A 21,643-nucleotide genomic window follows, 5' to 3' on the forward strand; every position below is an offset into this window, starting at 1 on the left:
CGGCAATTTTCAGAATCTTACAGAGAACCTCTATCTCTACCAACATTAAGGAGAGGCTGGACTTCTCCTGTGCCCTTTTTGGACCAGATGGTGGCCTTGTATCAAATGCGCCTCACATCCCTGTCCATTTGGGGGCCATGCAAGAGACTGTGCAGTATCAGGTACAATTTTCTCACATTATGTAAATGGATATTCAGCTGGAAGATGGAAGAAAGTTATAACAATTGTTAAATTAAATCTATTTTCATTGTAAATTTATCTCACTTAAAATGTATATCTGTTAAAATATTTCAGATGCGTGTACTAGGAGATAATATCCATGAAGGTGATGTCATACTCTCAAATCATCCGTCAGCTGGTGGATCTCATCTTCCAGACTTAACTGTCATCACACCTGTATTCTACAGGTAACTAATGTTATTGTATTTCATACTGTGGTTGTTGTTAATCTTTTTGCTATCTACCAGTTGTGTGAGAATTGTGTGATTGTCATGTTTGTATTCACATGAGACAAAGATAAAATTATGGGACAGAATTTCTGCCGAGTACTTACCTCCAGGAGGCAAAATACTTAATTCTGCCAACCGACACTCGCAAAAGTAAAGAAACTACCTTAACTTTCAGCACTATTAGTTTCTTCCTTAGGGAGGAAAGAGGAAGTAATTGGGCTGGGTTAAAAAGCAAGGGAAATTCATTCAGATCCCAGGATGAGAGGCACCCAACTATTGTGAGGATGAGGCAAGACTGATGAAGGGAGCCAAAAGCTCAAATGCTTTTATACGTGTCTATTGGCAGTACTAATTGCTTCTGTTTGTCTGTTAAGAGTTCTTCATAATACCACTGTTAAGTTGTATCCTTCAGAGTTGAATTTCTAGTTTTTCACCTTATTTCTTTTATCCTTATCATGTCTGTATAGTTATAACAATTTGTTGCTGTTGCGTTGCTTGTATTCTTCAGTAACAATATTTCCTGTGTGATGTGAAGTAAATTTGAAACCTCATGGCAGATTAAAACTTTTGTGATGGATCAGTATTCGAATGTTGAACTCTTGCCTTTTGCAGTCACATGTTCCACCAACTGAGCAAGTCAGTCTACTTTAAGGCAAGGGTCTCAGGATCAGGTCCTGTTCCAGCACATAATTTTAATCTGACAGGAAGTTTCAGACTAGTGCACACTCCGCTGCAGAGTTAAAATTCATTCTTAAGTAAATTTGTTTTTGAAAACCTTAAAAATAAATCCAGCTGTTTCTTCATTTCAAGGAGATGGAATGGCAGGCCAGTACTTATCTTTAGGGTGTGAAATCAAAATAGCCCTTACCAATAGACATGGACCTCATGGTAAAAGGGATCGATGTGTTGCGAGGACAAGTGGAGATGACATGAATAGGGAGGCATCAGGGACAATAGGAAGTTCAAAATAGTGCATTAGTAAGCACTGTGCCAGTTTGTCAAGAGATAATAGAAGAGATCAAACAGTGGAAACTCCGGGTAGGAATACCAACAATGTAGGAAAAGACACATTGCTACCGTAAAGAAGATAGGAACAGTAAATGATACTTACACATACCTTTCGGCCACAACCTCCATCAGCAAAAGAGAAACACACAGAAGCAAGCACACCTCACACACACATGACTGACATCTACAGATCTCGGGCCGGAATGTGGTAGTTGCATTCTGGCTTGAGATGCTGGAGTTGTCAGTCTCATGTGTGTGAGATGTGCCTCCTTGTGTGTGTGAAGGGTGTGTGTCACTAAATGATGAAGGCTGTGGCCAAAAGTTTTATGTAAGTGTCTTTTAATAGTGCCTCTCTGCAGCTTGATGTCTTCTTTATGGTAAGTAGCAATTTGTCTTTTCCTGCAATGTTGATAATAGAAGAGAGGGAGAAGTAAGGAGAAGAGTAATGAGAAGTGGAACATGCAGTAGCATAGCAATGTTAAGAATTGGAAAGAAAGAATGGGAAGGAACCAGAGAGAGAGAGAGAGAGAGAGAGAGAGAGAGAGAGAGAGAGAATATAATTGAATAAATAGTAAAAATATGTAAATTGTGGGAGGAGGTAGTTTGATGTTAATGGAAGTAAGAGTGTCAAGATGTGAGGATGTTGGAGGGGGCATGTTCCTCTCCCGTCTTTGGAGCTCATGGAAATTATTGCTGGGTGGGAGGACCCAAAAAGTTTACGTAATGCAGCAGGTAGCAAGCACAACTCACACACGCACGATCACTGTCTCTGGCCATTGTGGCCAGACTGCAGTCCACAGTACAGTGACAGTGCTCAGAGACAGTGGTCACGTATGTGTAAGTTGTGACTCAGCATCTCCTCTATATGATATTACTTTTGATGTAGAAACCACGCTAACACAGTTTGTTTAGCTGATATGTTCAGAACATGTAATGGCCCCGTACTCAGATCAGTTAAATCAGAATGACTGTGTCATCATAAACCTAATAGTTCAGAAATAAAACAGTTGGGTTTGAAAGACAGCCAAAATCAGATGATAAAATATCCAACTATTGTCAAAAATGACACCTACTTTCCTATTAAAATGTATGGACTTTTTGATAATTGTAATGCAGATCTTTAGGATCCTAAAATGGTAGAAGTGCGGACTGTTCTCTAGAATTATCTCAGCAGTGGTTCTTGTAATTTAGACAAACAAGTGCATTAACTGTCATGTAAAGGTGTTGCTATTACATTACGTAAATTTCGTGTAGTTGAAAATTGACAATATGGATAGGATAGAGTGCTACTCACCACAGAGAGGGGGCATTGAGTTGCAAGCAGGCACAGTGAAAACAGACACTAGAAATTCTTCCTCTGTGTGGTGAATAGCAATCTACCCTTCCCATATTATTGTTACTTCTTCCTGGACTTTCCACCATTCAGTTAAAAACTGAGTTGCTCTGATATAATGAAACACACTTCTTGTCACAGTTTGAAAAACCCTAGTGCTATAATTTTTACTGTAATTACTGATTCAAATAACATGTACACAACAATGCAACATGTGTTCAGACACAGTGATGCTTACTAGTGCAGGACAGCACTGTCTCATCTGACCAAAACTATTAAAATAACTTTTCTAAATAACACATGAAATAATATTGCACTCAGAATGGCTATTCAGTGCAGAAATACTGCAATCAAAGTTACAACAAGCTCAATTCAGTTAAATTTCAGAAAATTTCAAGCCAGATTAGTTTCAAGAAAATAATGTGATTTACTTTTATGGCACTGATTACTTTTTGAATTAAAGACTGAAAGTTTTAAGTAAACACTTCAATAGTTGAGCCAGTGGAATATGCAGGAAAGCTAGTATTGTTAGCAAATATAGATATTGCAGAATATATAAAGTTAGCCATAAACACAACTTTCCTGTTTTCAGTTAGAAATGACTGCAAAAAGGAAAACAAAACCACACATTTTCACAGCACAGCTTAATGTGTTCTTTCTCACAGCTGGTTTAACAGAAAGTGTTTACTGTGTAACATGTCTCTGTCTCCAGTGGTTTAGGCTGTGTGTTGTCAGTCAGTTGAGAAGGGATTCATCCAACCAGATCTTTCCTCGAATTTGTATGAATAAAAACAAGAACAGGTTCAGTAAGGTCATGAATTTATTGTAATGAAAAAAATCAGAATTCATTGTTTTGGAGTCATAATGGATCATGCTTGAGAAGTTTTTTTCAATTTGTCTGCAAACACTGTCTACACTCTTCGTCAGTCTCATTGACTTGGCAGTCTTGTAGCTTGGCTTGCACTGTGCATATGGTGACTGATGTTTTGACACCTCATTGCTGGCATTTTGTCCAAAGAAATAAACCACAAACTGAAATCAATTGAATATTTGCAACACACCAAATTGTAATGAACTGAGATCAATTTAATCTTTGCAACACATTAAAGACATGATCACCACTGATAACAAACTTCAATGCGGAATTTGTTGTTCTTATTAAAACATGCGACAGCAGACCTGTCGGACTGAATGTTACAAATTTTTGTTGTCATGAAAATGTGACAGCAGAACTGTCAAACCCATCATCACATTTCCTTGATTTATTTTTTTGTACAAAAATACCAACCAAATTTCCAACTTTTCTGATGGATTTCCCCAAAATTTTGTTTCACATGAAGATTGTTGTGGTGTCACTGCCAGACACCACACTTGCTAGGTGGTAGCTTTAAATCGGCCGCGGTCCATTAGTACATGTCGGACCCGCGTGTCGCCACTGTCAGTGATCGCAGACTGAGCGCCACGACAAGGCAGGTCTCGAGATACAGACTAGCACTCGCCCCAGTTGTACGGACGACTTTGCTAGCGACTACACGGACGAAGACTCACTCATTTGCAGAGCAGCTAGTTAGAATATCCTTCAGCTAAGTCCATGGCTATGACCTAGCAAGGCGCCATTGGCATTACATTGCATTTATCTAGAGAGAGTCTCACTTGTATCATCAAGAACGCTGTATACAAATGATGGATTAAAGTTAAGTATTCCAGCAGCTACGTACTTTTCTTTATAGCATTCATTACGTATCCTGTTCAGACCTCACGCCACCCTGCGTGAGTTAGCGCGTGCATCTTGGCCGCCTCTTTCTATTAGTGTACGTAGTGTTGGCAAGTCTGCCAACACTACAATTGTCATAACAGTTGTGAACATAACAATACACAGCAGTATTCTGCTGCATCCATTTTCAATAAGCTACCACAAGATTTCAAAAATCTTGGCAGTAATCCAAATCTAAACTGAAGAGTTTTCTCATGGTCACTCCTTCTATTCTGTCTAGGAGTTCCTTAAAAAATTGAGTTAATTCCTGTGTTACATTGTTGTTTGCATCTATATAAACTTATAGCTAGTCATCATTCTAGGATTCATAAACATTTTATTTTATTTATTATTACTTTTCTGTTGTGATTCTATGACTATGAAGATTAGGTCCTCAATTTGGTCCCACGAAACTAGATATGTAAAATAAAAAATAAACAACAAAAATAAATTGACCAAATTGGTCCAGCTCTTCTCAAGTGATGATATTTCATACATGTGGCAACTGACTTTTATTTGTATAGATTTTAATTATATTTTATGAGCACTGTATAAATACATTTAAATTGACATTGCTGATATTGTTTTAATATCAGGATCTGTTAAGTACAATGCTTGTATGTTCTTTTTCAAGTTCTGAAGCTGCAACACCAAAGAAAGTGATTATGTGTAAATAATGAGAGGAAGGGCCTGGGATAAAATTTTCAGGTTCCCTGAAGGTAACTTTGTGTCTCAAACTTTCATGGTAGTAATACTCACAAACATGCTAATGGATAACAAATGTAAACAGCATAGAGTAATGTTCAAAGGGGAAACTATAAGGAATACGATATGACAGTTATAGTGTGCACAAAACACAATATTGCACCTCAGTAGTTGAATTTGTGATAGTAAAACATCCAACAATGATACAAAGAAACAAGTCACTGAGTGGAAAAATGTGGAATTATTGTACAAGTCGCATAAACAATTGCCCTGCAATAAGGGGGAAATAATTTTCTGCAAAACTGTTGCTACCAAAGTTTACAGAATACACAATTTTAGGTCACAATTAATTATAAAACATGTCACACACACTATTCACATGCATTCCAAAGTTCTAAAACATATAGCTCTTATTACATAAACTAGCAACCTGCCCGAGCTTCGCACAGGTAGCCCAAGTATCTATGGTCAGACAGCTTGTCTGGCTTGGCGGTAAATTTGGTTAAGGGGCATTGCATAGTGTTATAATTGAAATTCTGAGAATAATGTTAGGGAACTGAATTTCATCAGTTTCATGTACCTGAAATGATTTAAGCAGGGCATACCAGGGAACTTCTTAAGAGACATGAATGTTATCTGTTCCATATATAAGTGGCATTTGGAGTGATATCTCATGGCAGTGATGGTAGCACATCATAATTTAATCAATATGTGTACAACCAATGTAAATATTCTATGCAAATCCTGAGAGAGAGAGAGAGAGAGAGAGAGAGAGAGAGAGAGAGAGAGACTAGATGTGTCTTTGAATTTGTAGTGTATCATGGATCAGAGGCTGGCTAAGTGGATCATATCCAAAGGTCACAAATAAAAGAAAATGAACAAAAGAAACATGCTTGATGTAGATATTTAGTCCTTGAAAGCACTCCTCTTGTGAATCTTAGTACTCACTGATTCAGTGTTCAGATTGATGGCTGCAATTCTTTGTCACAAACTCCTTGTGGCAGACTTATTCACCCTGCCATGCAAAGAATTGTGTTCACATTTAGGTTTGATTGAAGCAAAGCAGAAAGCTGAAAATTGTATCATCTGTTTCACTGCTGAAACAACTTTCCTTGTGTAAATGAGTCAGAGCTGCATACCTCGCTGAAGTAGTATTTTGGAAAGTGTTTTACTTTTTGCATAAAAAATTAAAAACCATAGATTTGGATTATCATACTTTTTGCTAAGCAGTTGCTCTCAAATAATTTCTTATGACAGTTAGAAGTCTTTCGAAATTTTCTGTAGTCATCCATCAAGAATTGGTTAATTACATTCCATCCTCTATTTTTAAGGTGTCGAAGAGATTATGCCCATGTTGTTCCTTCTTTAACAAGCTTGTGAATCGACCAAAATTTATGAGCAGTGCTGCTACTTTCTGGTTGGTTCACTTAGGTTATAGAGTGGTGCATACAAGATGTAGCTTCATTTCAAATTGTTCACACCAACTGTGACAGATAATATCACATCCACATCAACCGTGACATGCCAGACAGATTTCTTCTGTTGTTGGTACACCCAGTTTGGCTGTGGGTACAGTGTGCTGTGCAGAGCTGTGGACCCAAGGAGTTCTGCTGGTCATCACTAGGTGGCAATGGCATTGTTTTCACAGTGGCGGTTGACAAATTCATCACAGTTCGCCCAGTTTGCTTGAAATATTTGTAAGTTATATGCACAAACCTTCTTCATAAATGAGTCTACCCATTAGTGAAAACTGTATTAATATCCTCACACTAGTTCATGAATTAGCCCAAATATACAGAAAGAAGCGAACAGAGGACCAGAATTTGTGTTTGGAGAGATAATACACAATAAAATTAAGGGGAAAGATTGTTTCTGGATTAGGATATTGGTGCGTAATACTTCTAAGAAGCATAAATGTAGTTTAAAATTGACAGTATGGGATAAATTTTACCCACCACTCACAAATGTTTGAAAATACACAATATATCTCGTACACATAAGTCTTGTCAGTGTTAATGAAAAATTATGTGAAAACGACATGAACAATAAATTATTGCTGTACAGAATATCTGCACACAGAGTCTCACACAAAGGAAATTGGGATGTTGGCTTGCACGTGGAAAGAAAGGTTTGATGGAGCAGAGTTTTTACTTAGTTGAATCTGTGACACTTTCTACACTACACGTGCCAAAGATAAAGATGAGAACTGCAGTGTTAGAGAGTGCATATAGATTATATATAAAAACAAAGATGAGGTGACTTACCGAACGAAAGCGCTGGCAGGTCGATAGACACACAAACAAACACAAACATACACACAAAATTCGAGCTTTCGCAACAAACTGTTGCCTCATCAGGAAAGAGGGAAGGAGAGGGGAAGACGAAAGGAAGTGGGTTTTAAGGGAGAGGGTAAGGAGTCATTCCAATCCCGGGAGCGGAAAGACTTACCTTAGGGGGAAAAAAGGACAGGTATACACTCGCACACACGCACATATCCATCCACACATCCATCGAGTATGTGTGGATGGATATGTGCGTGTGTGCGAGTGTATACCTGTCCTTTTTTCCCCCTAAGGTAAGTCTTTCCGCTCCCGGGATTGGAATGACTCCTTACCCTCTCCCTTAAAACCTACTTCCTTTCATCTTCCCCTCTCCTTCCCTCTTTCCTGATGAGGCAACAGTTTGTTGCGCAAGCTCGAATTTTGTGTGTATGTTTGTGTTTGTTTGTGTGTCTATCGACCTGCCAGCGCTTTCGTTCGGTAAGTCACCTCATCTTTGTTTTTATATATAATTTTTCCCACGTGGAATGTTTCCCTCTATTATATAGAGTGTATATAGAGATGGAGAGCTATCTGTATATTGTCTGTGTATCTCTCAGTATAACGAAAATACTGGGCACCAACAGAGCATGTCTATTGCATGTGGCAGTTAACATCACTCATTGTGAATGAAACAACACTTATTATAAATCTTGCACAGAAACTTTCTATAAATTTGACACATACTGTGAAAAGTATAAGAATTTTATTCAGTAGAAAGACAGATAACACCAGACTGGTGTGCATAATAAAATGTTAATGTAAGAGCATTCTGTTCATTGTGAAAACGAAATAGGCAGTGGCAAATATTAAGTTTTCTATGCTTGCGCATTATTGTAAGATAGTTGTCTGAGTAGGACTGTGGTGCTGTCTTTACTACAACATATATTCATATTCAGTAGCCTACTCATTAAAATTATGAAGGAAATGTAATTGTACCAGGGAAAAAACTAGAGCAGAGGATCTAAGTTGCAACTGAAATGGATGTTCTGGTGTCCAAAGGTGCAGAAGTTGAATGCACGCCAGAGGTAAGGACATGGATACCAACTAGGGATCTCTCTGCTCCTGCACTGCAAGCCTTGCTGTGCGAGTGCACTACTCTTTGTACCATATTAAGTGCAGGGCCAATAGTGTTTCCCACGGTCATGTGTTTAGGGCGACCATGCAGTGCTACCCTGGCAGTCTAGTACTCACCGTAATTCGTGTTTGCATCTCAGCCGTACTGCGTTCCAGTTCCATGGGTTGAGATACCTACTGTCATTGTTTTGAGTGTTCCTGCATTGTTGTTGTCTCGCTGTATTTATCACCTCAGTTCTTTCTTGCCTGCCTCAAGTTGTGTCCTGGTTGGTCATAGTGTCTGTTGTCCCCTACTTGTTCGTCTGTCCTGTCTGTTTGTTGTTAACAATACTTCCAGTGGCTCCCGCGTCTTGTGTCTTTGCAGCTCCATTCTCTGCTGTGTGCTGCTCACCGGTCATTTGTGGGTATAACATTGGCAATGAGGTAAAAAGTTTAGTAGCATGAAGGCTAAGTTGGTTTGTCTCCTGGAGCAACAGCAGCAGCTCATGCAGCAGCAGTGCCAGTTAAAAGTCTTACAGCAATCCTTGCAGTTGTTGATGGTCAAAGTGACGGCATGGGATGCCATACCGCACCAGCTCCCGGGTGCCCTGGTTTTGATGCTTCCCCATGTCTGCCATTGTTTCCGCTCTGTAACGACACTAAGGAAGACTGGGAAACATATTTGCATCATCTGAAACAACATTTCACAGCATTTTAGGTCACGGATGGTTGTTATTCTTAACCTGGGCCCCTCATTGGTGGTCACTTAGGTCTTTTCCTGCCCACTCTTGTGCAGACTGTCTCCATTGCTGGAAGACATGCATGCTCTGTCAGAAAGACGGCAGTCTCCTATATGCCTGTTGCAGCTTCCCAACCCTCTCCCACCCTTACCCATGCTGCAGTCAGTCGTCCCACTGGACGCCCCATTTGTGCAGACGTTGTTCCTCAGCCTCTGCCTTTTTAACGTGGATATTCGTTTCCAGGTTGATATGGGGGCTACCATCTCCTTGATCAATTTGGCGATGTATACACGCCTGGGTTCCATGGAGCTGTCTCCTAACTCTCGGCAATTGCTCGCATGTGTTGATGCATTTATCACCCTCTGTGGGCAGTTTCTGGTCCAAGGCACCTGTACATATATTCTCCGTTCCTGACCCTATTGGTGGTTGACTATCCCTTGGCTTCCAATTTTTAGACTTGATGGTTTCACACTGTTTGGCTTTTCGATTTCTGATGAAGTTAAGATCATTTCCACTGCCGCCCCATTCCAGTACCTCAACGATCTGTGCTCGGACAATGCCTCTCTGTTTCAGTCAGACTTAGGTTGTGCTTTGGACTTCCAGGCGCATATTGTTCTCTGACCAGATGCTGAGCTGTAGTTCTTCCGGGCTCAACCCGTTCTGGTGGCCTTAAGTCTGGCAGTTGAGCAAGAACGCAGACTGCAGGCTGCTGGAATTATTGAGCCCGTGAAAGCGAGTGCTTGGGCGACCCTGTTAGTGGTGATCAGGAAACCCCAAGGCTCCCTTCGCCTATGTGGGGATTTTCGCATTACAATCAATGCACAGTCCCTGGTTGAAACTTATCCCATTCCCCAACAGGAAGACCTTCTCACCAAACTTTCACATAGCGAGTACTTCTCTAAGATTGACCTGGCAGAGGCTTACCACCAATTACCCTTAGATGAGGCATTCCAGAACATTGTGTTCATCAGCAGGCCTTTCAGATTATATAAATGCAATTGGTGCTGGCCATTTTCCAGAGGTACCTGGAGCGGCTCACTCAGCCCGTCCTGGCTCATGTCAATTATCTCGATGACATCTTGGTCACCTATGGTACATGTCACGAGCATTTGCAAAACTTCAGTACCTTATTTCACACCCTGCAGGCTGCAGGCTTATGATGTCGGCTGGAAAAGTGTAGTTTCTTTCAACTGAAAGTTGAATACCTGGGGCACTGCCTCAGTAAAGATGGCATTCGCCCATCGGATTGCAATGTCATGGCCATCAACTCCCTTCCCCATGCCAATGATTTATCTCACCTGCAGGTTTTTTGGGCAAGGTTAACTACTACTTGAAGTTTTTGCCACAGGCTGCTGACGCAGCACAGCCCCTCAATCGTTTGCATAGCAAAGGGGAGCCTTTCAACTGGACTCCTGCCTGTGATCAAGCTTTCCTCCGCTTGAAAACTATGCTCAGGTCCCCCCCTTGCCTTTACTGCCTTCTCTCCAGACTAGTCCTGGCTCACAGGAATGAGGATGACTCAGAACAGCCCATTGCGTATGTATCCACGATGCTATCCCCAGCACAGAGGAACTATTCTCAGATTGAGAAAGAGGCTCTGGCAATTGTTTGCCATTGAAAAGTTTTGCGTCTATCTGTTTGGGACGAAGTTCACTCTCCTCACTGATTACAAGCCTTTGGTTACCCTATCCGGCATGTGTGCACATGCGCGCACACACACACACACACACACACACACACACACACACACACACAAACCTCCCAGAGCGAACTGTTCGTCTCTGGCGGTGGGTGCTGTTCTTACGCAATTACACGTACGTTATCCAATATAATCCCACCTCTCAACACTCCAACACAGATACCGTGTCACGTCTCCCCTCAGGCCCTGATTCAGAGTTTGATCAACAGGAAGTCCTCTGCTTTCATATTGATACCACCCGCCAAAGTACACTGGATGGATTTTCCATCACGGCTGCACAGGTCGCATCAGCCAGCCAGTGGGTTCTCTACTACTGGTTGGCCCACTGGCTGAAAACTGAATTTAGTCCCTGGCGGCACCTCTCACACAGGCTCTCGGTTGTGGCGAATGTACTTTTGTCAGCTGCGGTGGCTGACGCCCATTGGGTGATCATCCCACCCGATTTGCGCCACTGCATCCTATGCTTGCTAAACCACGGACACTGGGGGATGTCCTGTATGAAGGCATTGGCCCACAGGTATGTGTATTGACCCAGCATCAATGGTGACATCGAATGCTTGGTCTGTGGGTGCATGGTGTGTGCAAGTCACCAGCCCTTTGCAATCATTTGCACCCTGACCTGCACCTCGCTGGCCCTGGGACAGCATCCATCTCAATTTTGCGGGCCCGTTCTTGGGATCGATGTTGTTACTCATTGTGGATGCATACTCCAGATACCCGTATGTGGTGTGTATGTCATCCATCATGACTGATGGCATACTCACGGCCTTGGCTCAGGTTCTCGCCATCGAAGGCCTACCTCGTACCTTGGTCTTTGATAATGGCTCTCAATTCATGACAGCCTCCTTCCACACATTCTGTGATGCCAACAGTATCAAACACATACACACCTCTCCATTCCATCCGTCCTCCAGTGTCACAGCAGAATGACTGGTCAGAACATTTAAACAACAGCTGACAAAAGCAGTCGAACCCTCTGCAATAATGTCAGCTCTCGCCTTATTCCTGACCACTTATCACACCATGCCAATTGATGGTCAAAGTCTGGCCAGACTCTTCCATGGGCAGCAATCGTGGACCCTGCACCATCTGCTGAAACTGTCACCTTCTGAGCCCCACTTCTGACCTTGCTCGTATGGGGCAAGGCTGCTTGGACTCCCGCCACAGTAGTCGCGACCCATGGGCAGTGTGTGACGTCGGTACAGACAAAGAAGGGTCTTGAGTGCTGCCACCATAGCCAACTCCGGTCTCATACCCCTTCGTGGTACCTCAAGTCCTCCGACCCCTCACCTCCTCCTTGTGTGCACAAGGCCGTCGAGTCGGCCCCACTCTGACAGCCACAGGCATGCTGGCACTCCTTCCCGTATCCACAAGGATCGGAGGTGCTGCGCGATACCCTGCCCTCCTGTGACATTTTGATGGGTTCCACAGACTTCCCTCCCAACCCGCCACTGGTGGTCGATGACACAGGGTCTCCCTCCATTTCCTCTTTCCGCCCACCACGGCACCGTCTAGGGCATTTTTGCCCCAATTTACAGGTTTTTGGGGAGATGTATCTGGTGTCGGACGGCATGTAAGTTGAATGCGCGCTAGAGGATATGGACCTGGGTACCCACAAGGGGTCGCTGTGCTCTGGCGCTCACCTGCTCCATGAGCCTCACTGTGTGAGTGCATCACTCATTGTACATGTGAAGTCCACAACCAATCGTGTTTCTCACGGTCATGTATTTAGGTGGCCACCTGGCAGTCTGGTACTCACCATAGTTCATATGTGCATCTTGGCCATACTGTTTTCCACTTCCGTGTGTTGAGATGCCTACTGTCATTGTTTGGAGTGTTCCTGCATTGTTGTTGTCTCGCTGTGTTTATCACGTCAGTTCTTGCTGCTTGCTTTGTGTTGTGTCCTGGTCGGTCATAGTGTCTATCGTACCCTACTTGTTTGACTGTCCTGTCAGTTCATTGTTAGTGATACCTTCAGCAGCTCCCCTGACTGGCGGCTTCGCATCTCCATTCTCTGCCATGCACTACTTGCCGGTCACTCGTGGTTATAACAGATGTTATGTTAAAAGACCTGTGATATTTCTTTACCGGAGAATGAATGTAAAGTAGCCAATATGGTGTGAGGAGACAAGGAATTATAAGAAACAAAAAATATACTCATATAAGAAAACAGTAAAAATCCAAAAGATAACCAAATACATGAATTTACCATTTTATAAGGTTTGAATACAGTAAATGCTTTCCATTTGTTGTGTATTGTTCTGTCAAGGGGAAAAAGAAATGGTTTTAACATATTGCGTTAAGTCAGTTGCATATATACAGTTGTAAGTATTTTGGGCAGAAAGGTCTGAAATAATGGAATGTCGGTATTTGCATATATGTAACTGAAGGTTATCTATTGTGCAGGGACCAGAAGAAGCCTGTATTCTTCGTTGCCAGTAGAGGACACCATGCAGACATTGGTGGCATTACACCAGGATCCATGCCTCCACACTCTAAAAGCCTAATAGAAGAGGGAGCTAGTTTCAAGAGCTTTTTCCTTGTGAAGAAAGGAGTATTTAATGAACAAGAGTTAATTGATGCTCTCATGGCACCAGGGAAAATTCCCGGGTCTTCAGGAACCAGGAATCTTCAGGACAATTTGTCTGATCTAAGAGCACAGATCGCAGCTAACCAGAAGGTATGACACTTATTTTGCATCTGCAAAGTTATCAAACAAATATTGTCACTACAAATCATTGAACTTTCCACTTACTTTTTTGCATTCTGATAATAATATATGAAGCATTAGATTAATAACAGCATCATTTATTGGCTCTTATTACTATGAACATTTACAAAAATAATAATAATAATCTTTAAAATAGTTATGAAAGAAAGAACGTAATTCTCACTTCTTATTTCTTGCTGTAAATCTTTGTAGGGCATCAGTTTGGTGCGAGAGCTTATTGATGCATATGGTCTGGATGTTGTCCAAGCATACATGGGCCATATTCAGTCCAATGCAGAAATAGCTGTAAGGGACATGCTGAGAGAAATCGGAAAAAGAGCAAAGGAGAGAACTGGACAAAGTGTCTTAGAGGCTGAAGAGTACATGGATGATGGGTCTCCTATAAAACTAAGAGTAACAATTGATGTTGACGAAGGAACTGCAATCTGTGATTTCAGGTATGCTAATGCATTTATTTTAAATATTATAAAATTGAGCCTTTTTGAAATAAGACAATTCAACTCAATAAATGGAGAGGGAACAATTTTTTCCAAAAAAGCACTTGATGTAAACCAGATTTACTAAAAATGTCTACCCCTGTTTCTGATTGGCCAGGGAATCGCATTGCCTCTCAGAGATCAAAGGTTTGATTCCCAGTACTGGAAAGAAACTTATTATGGTCAGATGTCTGTAACATGGTTCATTGCCCTTAGTAGGACATGGTGCCAGTAAGTTGACCCTGTTCACTTCCAGCTCTTATGTCCAGTGGTGCATTGGGCAAAGGATAACATAGGGAGATGATCAGCAAACCACAGTCGTACAGAACAATTTCTAAAAAATTGTGGTTTTATGCTTGTAAGTAGGTGGTGTTTGTCGTCGTAGGCAAAACTGATTTATTTGGACATTTTTTCTTGCCATCACCTTATAGGATACATTACCAATGCATAATCTTTTTAGTATTTTCAAATATAATAATAACAACCTTTTTCAATACAGATCAACATATATCAATGAAAATGATCAATTTTTGAAAAATTATTTAACTGAAAACATTATGTAATTGGATAGGTAACTACTACTTGCCAAGCGGTGACAGGAGAACACACACATAAAAGTACTTAAATTTGCAAGCTTTCAGAACCAGTGGCCTGTTTTTCTGGCAGAAGGGGTGGAGGGGAGGGACTAGAGAGTTCAGAATAGATGCCCAGAACCCCATGTCAGGGGAGACTTACCAGATGGGATGAGAAGAAACAGGAACTACTGTAGAGATTTTGGTAAAGTTTCACAATAGATTTATTGACTCACAAGGAAGGTTTTTGTGTATATTTTATAAATATTTGTTGAAAATTTTCTGCACTATGATGAATTACAGTCCGCTATTGTGTTTTTCTGCTTGTATATTAAGGCTGCACTTGGGAACTACTGTACAGAGTTTGATATGTGCAGTGCACTGGTGCCCTCATCTTATTGACAAATGAGTGGCTGCAGAGCCTTTGGTGCAAGGTCTGCATTCTTAGCAGGTTGTGGTTGGGGAGTCTGCTCACACCTGTGGGCACTGTAGTATGCCAGTAAGTGGGATGTGCTGCTTAAAAGTAATGATATTCAATTACCTGAGGTTGTTATTTGACTTTTAATCATAGCTGTACACGGCGCCCTTTAAACAAAAGTACTGGTATGACAGATAAGTTGATAGACCATAGATACTTAATGCCACCTGTGCAAAACTGGGGTGGGTTGCTAGTAGCTTATATACGGTGCTGGACTGAGTTAAAAATTTATTTTGTAGACTTATCTGTTTATCTACCATTATTTATTTCTTTGAAATTGAGACTTAATTGCTCACCAGTTTATAGCTTTAGGATGTGAACTACAGTTACTGCTGATTGCCACACATAAAAATACACAACACTAAAACAGCTTTTGGAACTATCAGTTCCTTCTACATGGAGGAGAAAGGGATAGGTTGAGAAACATTAAAAATGAAACGCTGGTCAATTGGAGGTACAGAAAGAGGAAGACCCAACTGTTTTGAGGAGCAGGGGAGACAGAGACCTGAAACTGCTGAACTGGTGAAGCATTGCCAAATGTTGAAGCCAATTTTTTTTCTCTAACATCACTAATATCTATGCCATGTCATTTAGGAGGTGGTTATTCATAAAAGTCGCAACTTTCCATTCATTTCACATTTCTCTGCATATCATTCACACGAAGTACCCTCCACAGTTTTGTGAGGGACAAAAATATCTTCAGTGGGAAACAAATTTTGAATATTAAACGGTTTTCTACAATGTTACAATGAAAAAAGTTGATCATTCATAAAATAGCAAACATTCTTTAAATGAATATAAAAAAATTCCCTCTCATCCTGGGGTTTGAGTGACCTGCCCTTTCCTTCTCTAACACTCTCTCTCTCTCTCTCTCTCTCTCTCTCTCTCTCTCTCTCTCTCTCTCTCATATCTGTGAGGAGGGAAATATTGCTTCTGAAAGTGTGGCAATGTTACTTATTTTTATATGCACCTATCAGTGTCATTGATATTTCGTCTCCTGAAGATAAGTATTGTCCCGTAACTCTACTCATAATTTTATAGTATGCTTGAGTGAATTTTCCTTCTGATACAACTTGTGTATGTCTTCTTTGAATTTCAGCCATCTAAGGACCACATTAATTTTGTCCAACTTCATTTCTTCTGGGCTTTAGGATTCTTAAACCTCATACTTAAACCTCATGCTTTGCAATCTTATTCACTCTTTATGTCTGCATGCTTTCATGGCTATTGTCATTGAATCAGTTTGAAGAGGAATACGATTCAGCTTAATGACTTACATAGTTTTGCTATCCACTTTTCCCATTTTTTCTGGAACCCGTTTTATCTCTTGGATCCAGCTTAATTTGTTTCCCTTGTCAATGTGTCAACTTCACATGGGCCATTCTAAGGATGTGTCCAAAGAACAAGATCCTACTTTTCCTGACAGTGGCAGAGATGCTCTCTAACTGGGTGTACAGGTTCTGGTTGGCTTATCTTCTGTATTGGCTGTCTCCTGTTCTTTGAGGTCCCAATACCCTCATAAGAATACTTTGTTCTATAAATTCTAGCCTCTGAGGTAATCATGTTCTTACAAGGGTCATACGTTCTGCTGCATACAAAGCTTTAAGGGCGAGTTATCGTGATGGTTGCCATTTACTGTGTATTCACAATAGAGGAATGTAAGCCTCATTTAGACACTTTACTTTGGAGCTTCGTGGTTTGATTAGTTGTCTCTTTTTAATAATTCTGGCACTATCACTGTACCGTCTGAGAATGCCAGGAAGTGCATCTGTATTTCTTTTTTTGTTGCATGCAAATCACGTTTCACCTCACTCCTTTCATTCCTTGTCACCATTCCCTAATCCCCACATCAGGGATTAAAGTCTGTCTGCTTGTCTGACTATAATTTTGGTCCTGAATGGCTCTTGCTTCTGAAGGACTCTGAGAATTCCTTAGAACATGAAAGTGGATAGTACATTGTTTGCAGTTTGTTTAATCAGTTTGCAGAATTTTCCATCCAAACTGATGTCCTCCAAAGTTTGATCAGGTTCACATTCAAGATCTGTTCTGTGCATGATTTGCCCTTTCCAACTCCCATCTGGTACTCATCAGTTTGTGAATTTAGTCGATTTTCCTCTTTTCAAAAATGATTTTGAGAATATCTTGTAGGTCACTGTTACTAATTATATTCCTGTGTAGTTACCAGCCCCTGACTTCTCCTTTTTTGAAAATGATTGACACCCACCTCTGGAAATTGCTCAGATGCCAAGATTTTTGTTTATAATATGTATTAGTTTGATCTCTTTTTCATTAGCACATTCATGTACAGCATAAATGAGACACCATTAGTACTTAAGATCATGAATGATGAATGAGTCATGCAGTTGTTGGATTAACTGAGTAATGAGGGAAGGATTTTTGGAATCATATCTCTCAATTTGGTGCTAGATGAGGGTTAGTCTAAACCTTTGTGAATAATAGTGTTGTGTTTTTCAAGTTCTGATGGTACTGGATGATAAAGAAAATACTAGATGATAGCTAGTACTCAGTAGTGATGGGTCTGTTGTTGTCATAGGACAGAATGGCATTGCAAATCTATTTCTTGACTCGTCACGCACACTGTTATGTCTATGGAGGCTCATATTTGGACAATTTTGGATAATTCCAAGGCTATACAGAAGAGGCCTATTGACATGGGATCAATGACAGCTCTCAAAATAGAAATATTGTTTATGATTGGTACATTTCATATTGACATGGGCACTGTTGAGTCAGTTGACAGATTGGCATGGACATCAGGGACTGCGGCTCATGTAATTGAATGATCAAGGGAAGATGATTTGGATCTGGACATTTAGGTAGGGAGAAGCAGACACAGAGACATAGGCCTTCCCATGAATCTAGATAATAAAATGTTCTCAGTGAATCTGAACAACATGGGAAGGATAGATCACTACACACTATAGAGAAGAGGTGTTGACTTGCAGACAAGGAAAAGAACACTAGAAACACACACACTCTCTCTCTATTCCTGGGCCCTAAGGCCCTACTGTTGCTGTGTTTGACTTGAGCAGCAGTCTAACTGGGGCAGGTAGCGGTGGTAAAGGAGAGGTGTGGTGTTGGAGGGGGAGGCAGATTTCTACCATGCTGTCCCTCCCCTACCCACCCAAGTGCATCATCCCAGTGCTGTCCCTGCATCCTGCCACAGGCAGCACAAACATCTTCCCCTGCTTCTCCTCCCCCTTCCTGCTTCACGTCTCTTCCTTGCCTCCACTACCCATGTCAGGTGGATTGTCACTGACATCAGTCACAGCCGCTTTGGGCCCTAGTGCCCGGGGACAGGGCTGCCATCTGTGTGCGAGGTGTCATCGTTGTTGTTGTTGTGTGAATGTATGTATGTTTTCTACCTCTGAAGAAGAACTTTGTCCAAAATCTGAAATATTTCTAGCTTTCTTTTTCATTGTGCCTGTTGTGACTCAATGCCATTTGTATATACCAAGTATCAATCTGTCCTTTCCATATTGTTTTTATTCCATCCTGGACTTCCTGGTTTTCAGTGAATCTGAACTAGACAAGTGGTGTGAGGTGTTGAGTGAGGCTCTGTTGAGTGACCCATAAGCAGGTTGGCAGAGGAAGATTCCATGCCCAAAACCAGAAAATAGCTTTTATAAAAAAGAATCCATTATTGCTTTATTGTTTTATTTTTGATTCCGCTTTTAGCACATTCAGCTTCCTAGCTGTTCCACAGTGAACAATTTCTCATTATGTCTCCACCAATTCAGAAAATAAGTTATTGCTGTAACAAAAATCTAACTTCACATTTTTCATGTATCCTGCTTGGCCTTGGCATGAAAACAATCTTCCCATAACAATCAGTCTCTGTGATTGCTACACATCACTTAAAAATACTTCTGTCTTTTCGTTTTCCTTCAATCCCTGCTCTGTTCCTACGTAATCACATCTTTTAAGTACAGCTCCTGTAGTAATAGCACTATTATTCTGTGACAGTAATTTCTTGCATCCCATCTCTAAGATTGAGATCCTTTACCTCCAACAGTTGGAACATGAAGTGCTGTACATAAAATTCCTTCGTGACTCAATTGGCTAGAAACTGAATTGATGTAAACATCCTACCAAGCTACTCAAATTTCCTTCAGATTGTTTTGCATATAGCACCTTCTTCTGCAGGTCAGTGCAAAGAGAATTATTTCCAACAGATTGACATGCTTTGACTTTACCAACTGCTTGATGTGTTTTCAGTCGGTTATTTTAGTGGATAATTTTCTCCACTATGATGGCAAGAATGATTTGAAGCATTAATCCCAGAAAAAAAAGAAAAAAGGTGTAAAAAAGTGTAAAAAAAAGAGTAAACCTCCATTCTTCATGAACCTTCCAAATTGTGACTGCAGAAACAATATTACGAGAAGGATAGGTTGCTATTCAGCATAAAGATGATACACTGAGCAGCAGATAGGCATAATAAAAAGGAAGTTACAACACACTGATATTTGGCCAAAGCCTTCTTCAGAAAAGAAAGGAAAACACACACATTCACACAAGCATGCACACCTCACACACAAATGACCACTATCTCCAGCTGCATTCACCAGACTGCCGCTTGTAATGTGGAATGAAAGCAGCAGTCCAGAATGGGACATGGAAGGGGGAGGGATAGCAGGGTACAGATGGGGGAAAAGAGGAGTGGTGTCTCAGAGAGATTGCAAGGCTATAAGGTGGTAGGACAAGGTGGCCAGGCACAGCTTTGTAGGCTGTTGTGGAGGGGAGGTGGAACAGAGATTAGAAAAGGAGAGGAGCAGAGAGGGCAGTTAAAGAGAGGGTGCATTGCGGAGAGTAGTGCACATTGAGGTAAAAGGATGTGAATTGGAAGGATGTGATACTTCAGATGGGACAGACGCTGTTGGGTAGAGGGTATGGGGACAATAGGCTGTCCTAGGTTGAGGCCCCACATCCTCCACCCATTAATTTCTGCCGCCCTCTGTCCTGTCACATCCTCCCAATTTATGTCCTCTTACCCTCATTGGGCACTGCTCTCTGCCAATGCACCCATTGGTCTTTTGCCGTCTCTGCTCCTCTCCTGTTCTGCTCCCCATTTCCCCATCCCCTCCTTCACAGCCTCCCAACACTGCGCCTGGCAGCTTTGTCCTGCTGCCTTTTAGACCCCCCCGTGCTCTGTCAGACACTGTCTTCTCTTCCACTATACGTATCCTGCTATCCCTTTTTGTTAAAATATTAATTAATTATGTCATTTGGAAAGTATTAAATAATAATGTAGTTGGCTAAATAGCTGGGTTGTTAGAGGCTGTTTAAAAATAAAAATTTGTTAAAAAATGCCAAAAATTGGACAGCTTAGTTACACACACCAACTATGTGCAACTCCAGGATGGCACCTGCATCAGTACACCAATCAGATCACAAACTGCCACTGAATATGCTTCACAATTAAAAAGAAGTGAAATGCTTATGGCACAATATAGACTGCCTTCATTTAGTTGCAATAGTAAAGATGGCTTACTGAGTTGCAGAGAGGCACAATAAAAATATTGTTGCACATTAAAGCACTAGGCCAAAGCCTTCTTCAGCAAAGGAAACACACACACACACACACACACACACACACACACACACACACACACAGAGACCACTGGTAGCTCCGACTGAAATGTGACTGTCGTGTGAACAGCAATTTGGAGTGGGCAGGGGAAGGGGGAGGAATAGTAGAAGACAGGTGGGGGAAAGAAGAATGCTGTCTGGCAGGGTGTGTGGTGACTAGAGATTGCCAGGTGCAGGTTTGGGGGTTGGAGTGTGGGGGGAAAATATAGGGAGTGGGAAAGAAGAGAAGCAGGGAAGGGGAAAGAGCAGGTGGGTACATTGACAGAGGGGCACACAATGAAGGCAAGGGAATATGGAAAGGGAGGAGATGGTAGGATGAGGGGGCAGAAAACTGTTGGGTGGAGGGTGTGGGGACAGTAGGTTACTGTAGGTTGAAGTAAGGATAATTTCTGGAGTAGAGAATTTGTTGTGAGGATAACTCCCATATGCAAAGTTCTGAAATCTTGTGGTTGAGGGGAGGATCAAGACGGCATGGGTTGTGAAGTAGTCATTAAAATTTAGCGTGTTATGTTCAGCTTCATGTTGTGCCACAGGGTGGTCTACTTTGTTTTGGCCACAGTTGGTCTGTGGCCATTCATCCTTTTGGGCAGCTGGTTGGTCGCCATACCAATATAAAAAGCTGTGTAATTGTTGCAACAGAACTGGTATATAACATGGTTGATTTCAAAAGTGGCCCAGCCTGTGGTGGGCAGTCTGTAGTTCCTGCATGTCCTGC

The 21,643-nt window shown here is 41.4% G+C and overlaps 1 protein-coding gene across 1 annotated transcript in view; it reads left to right on the forward strand.

Annotated features, from left to right (window-relative positions):
- The window catches only part of LOC126416286 (5-oxoprolinase), a 164,548-nt gene that overhangs the window by 89,077 nt on the left and 53,828 nt on the right, over positions 1–21,643 (forward strand). The window contains exons 12-15 of the mRNA XM_050083936.1: positions 14–161; positions 295–407; positions 13,468–13,741; positions 13,985–14,229. Coding sequence (XP_049939893.1) covers positions 14–161; positions 295–407; positions 13,468–13,741; positions 13,985–14,229 — 780 coding nt within the window. The remainder of the gene's footprint in view (positions 1–13; positions 162–294; positions 408–13,467; positions 13,742–13,984; positions 14,230–21,643) is intronic.

Source organism: Schistocerca serialis, chromosome 8, assembly GCF_023864345.2.
Source record: "Schistocerca serialis cubense isolate TAMUIC-IGC-003099 chromosome 8, iqSchSeri2.2, whole genome shotgun sequence".
NCBI classification, from domain to species: domain Eukaryota; kingdom Metazoa; phylum Arthropoda; class Insecta; order Orthoptera; family Acrididae; genus Schistocerca; species Schistocerca serialis.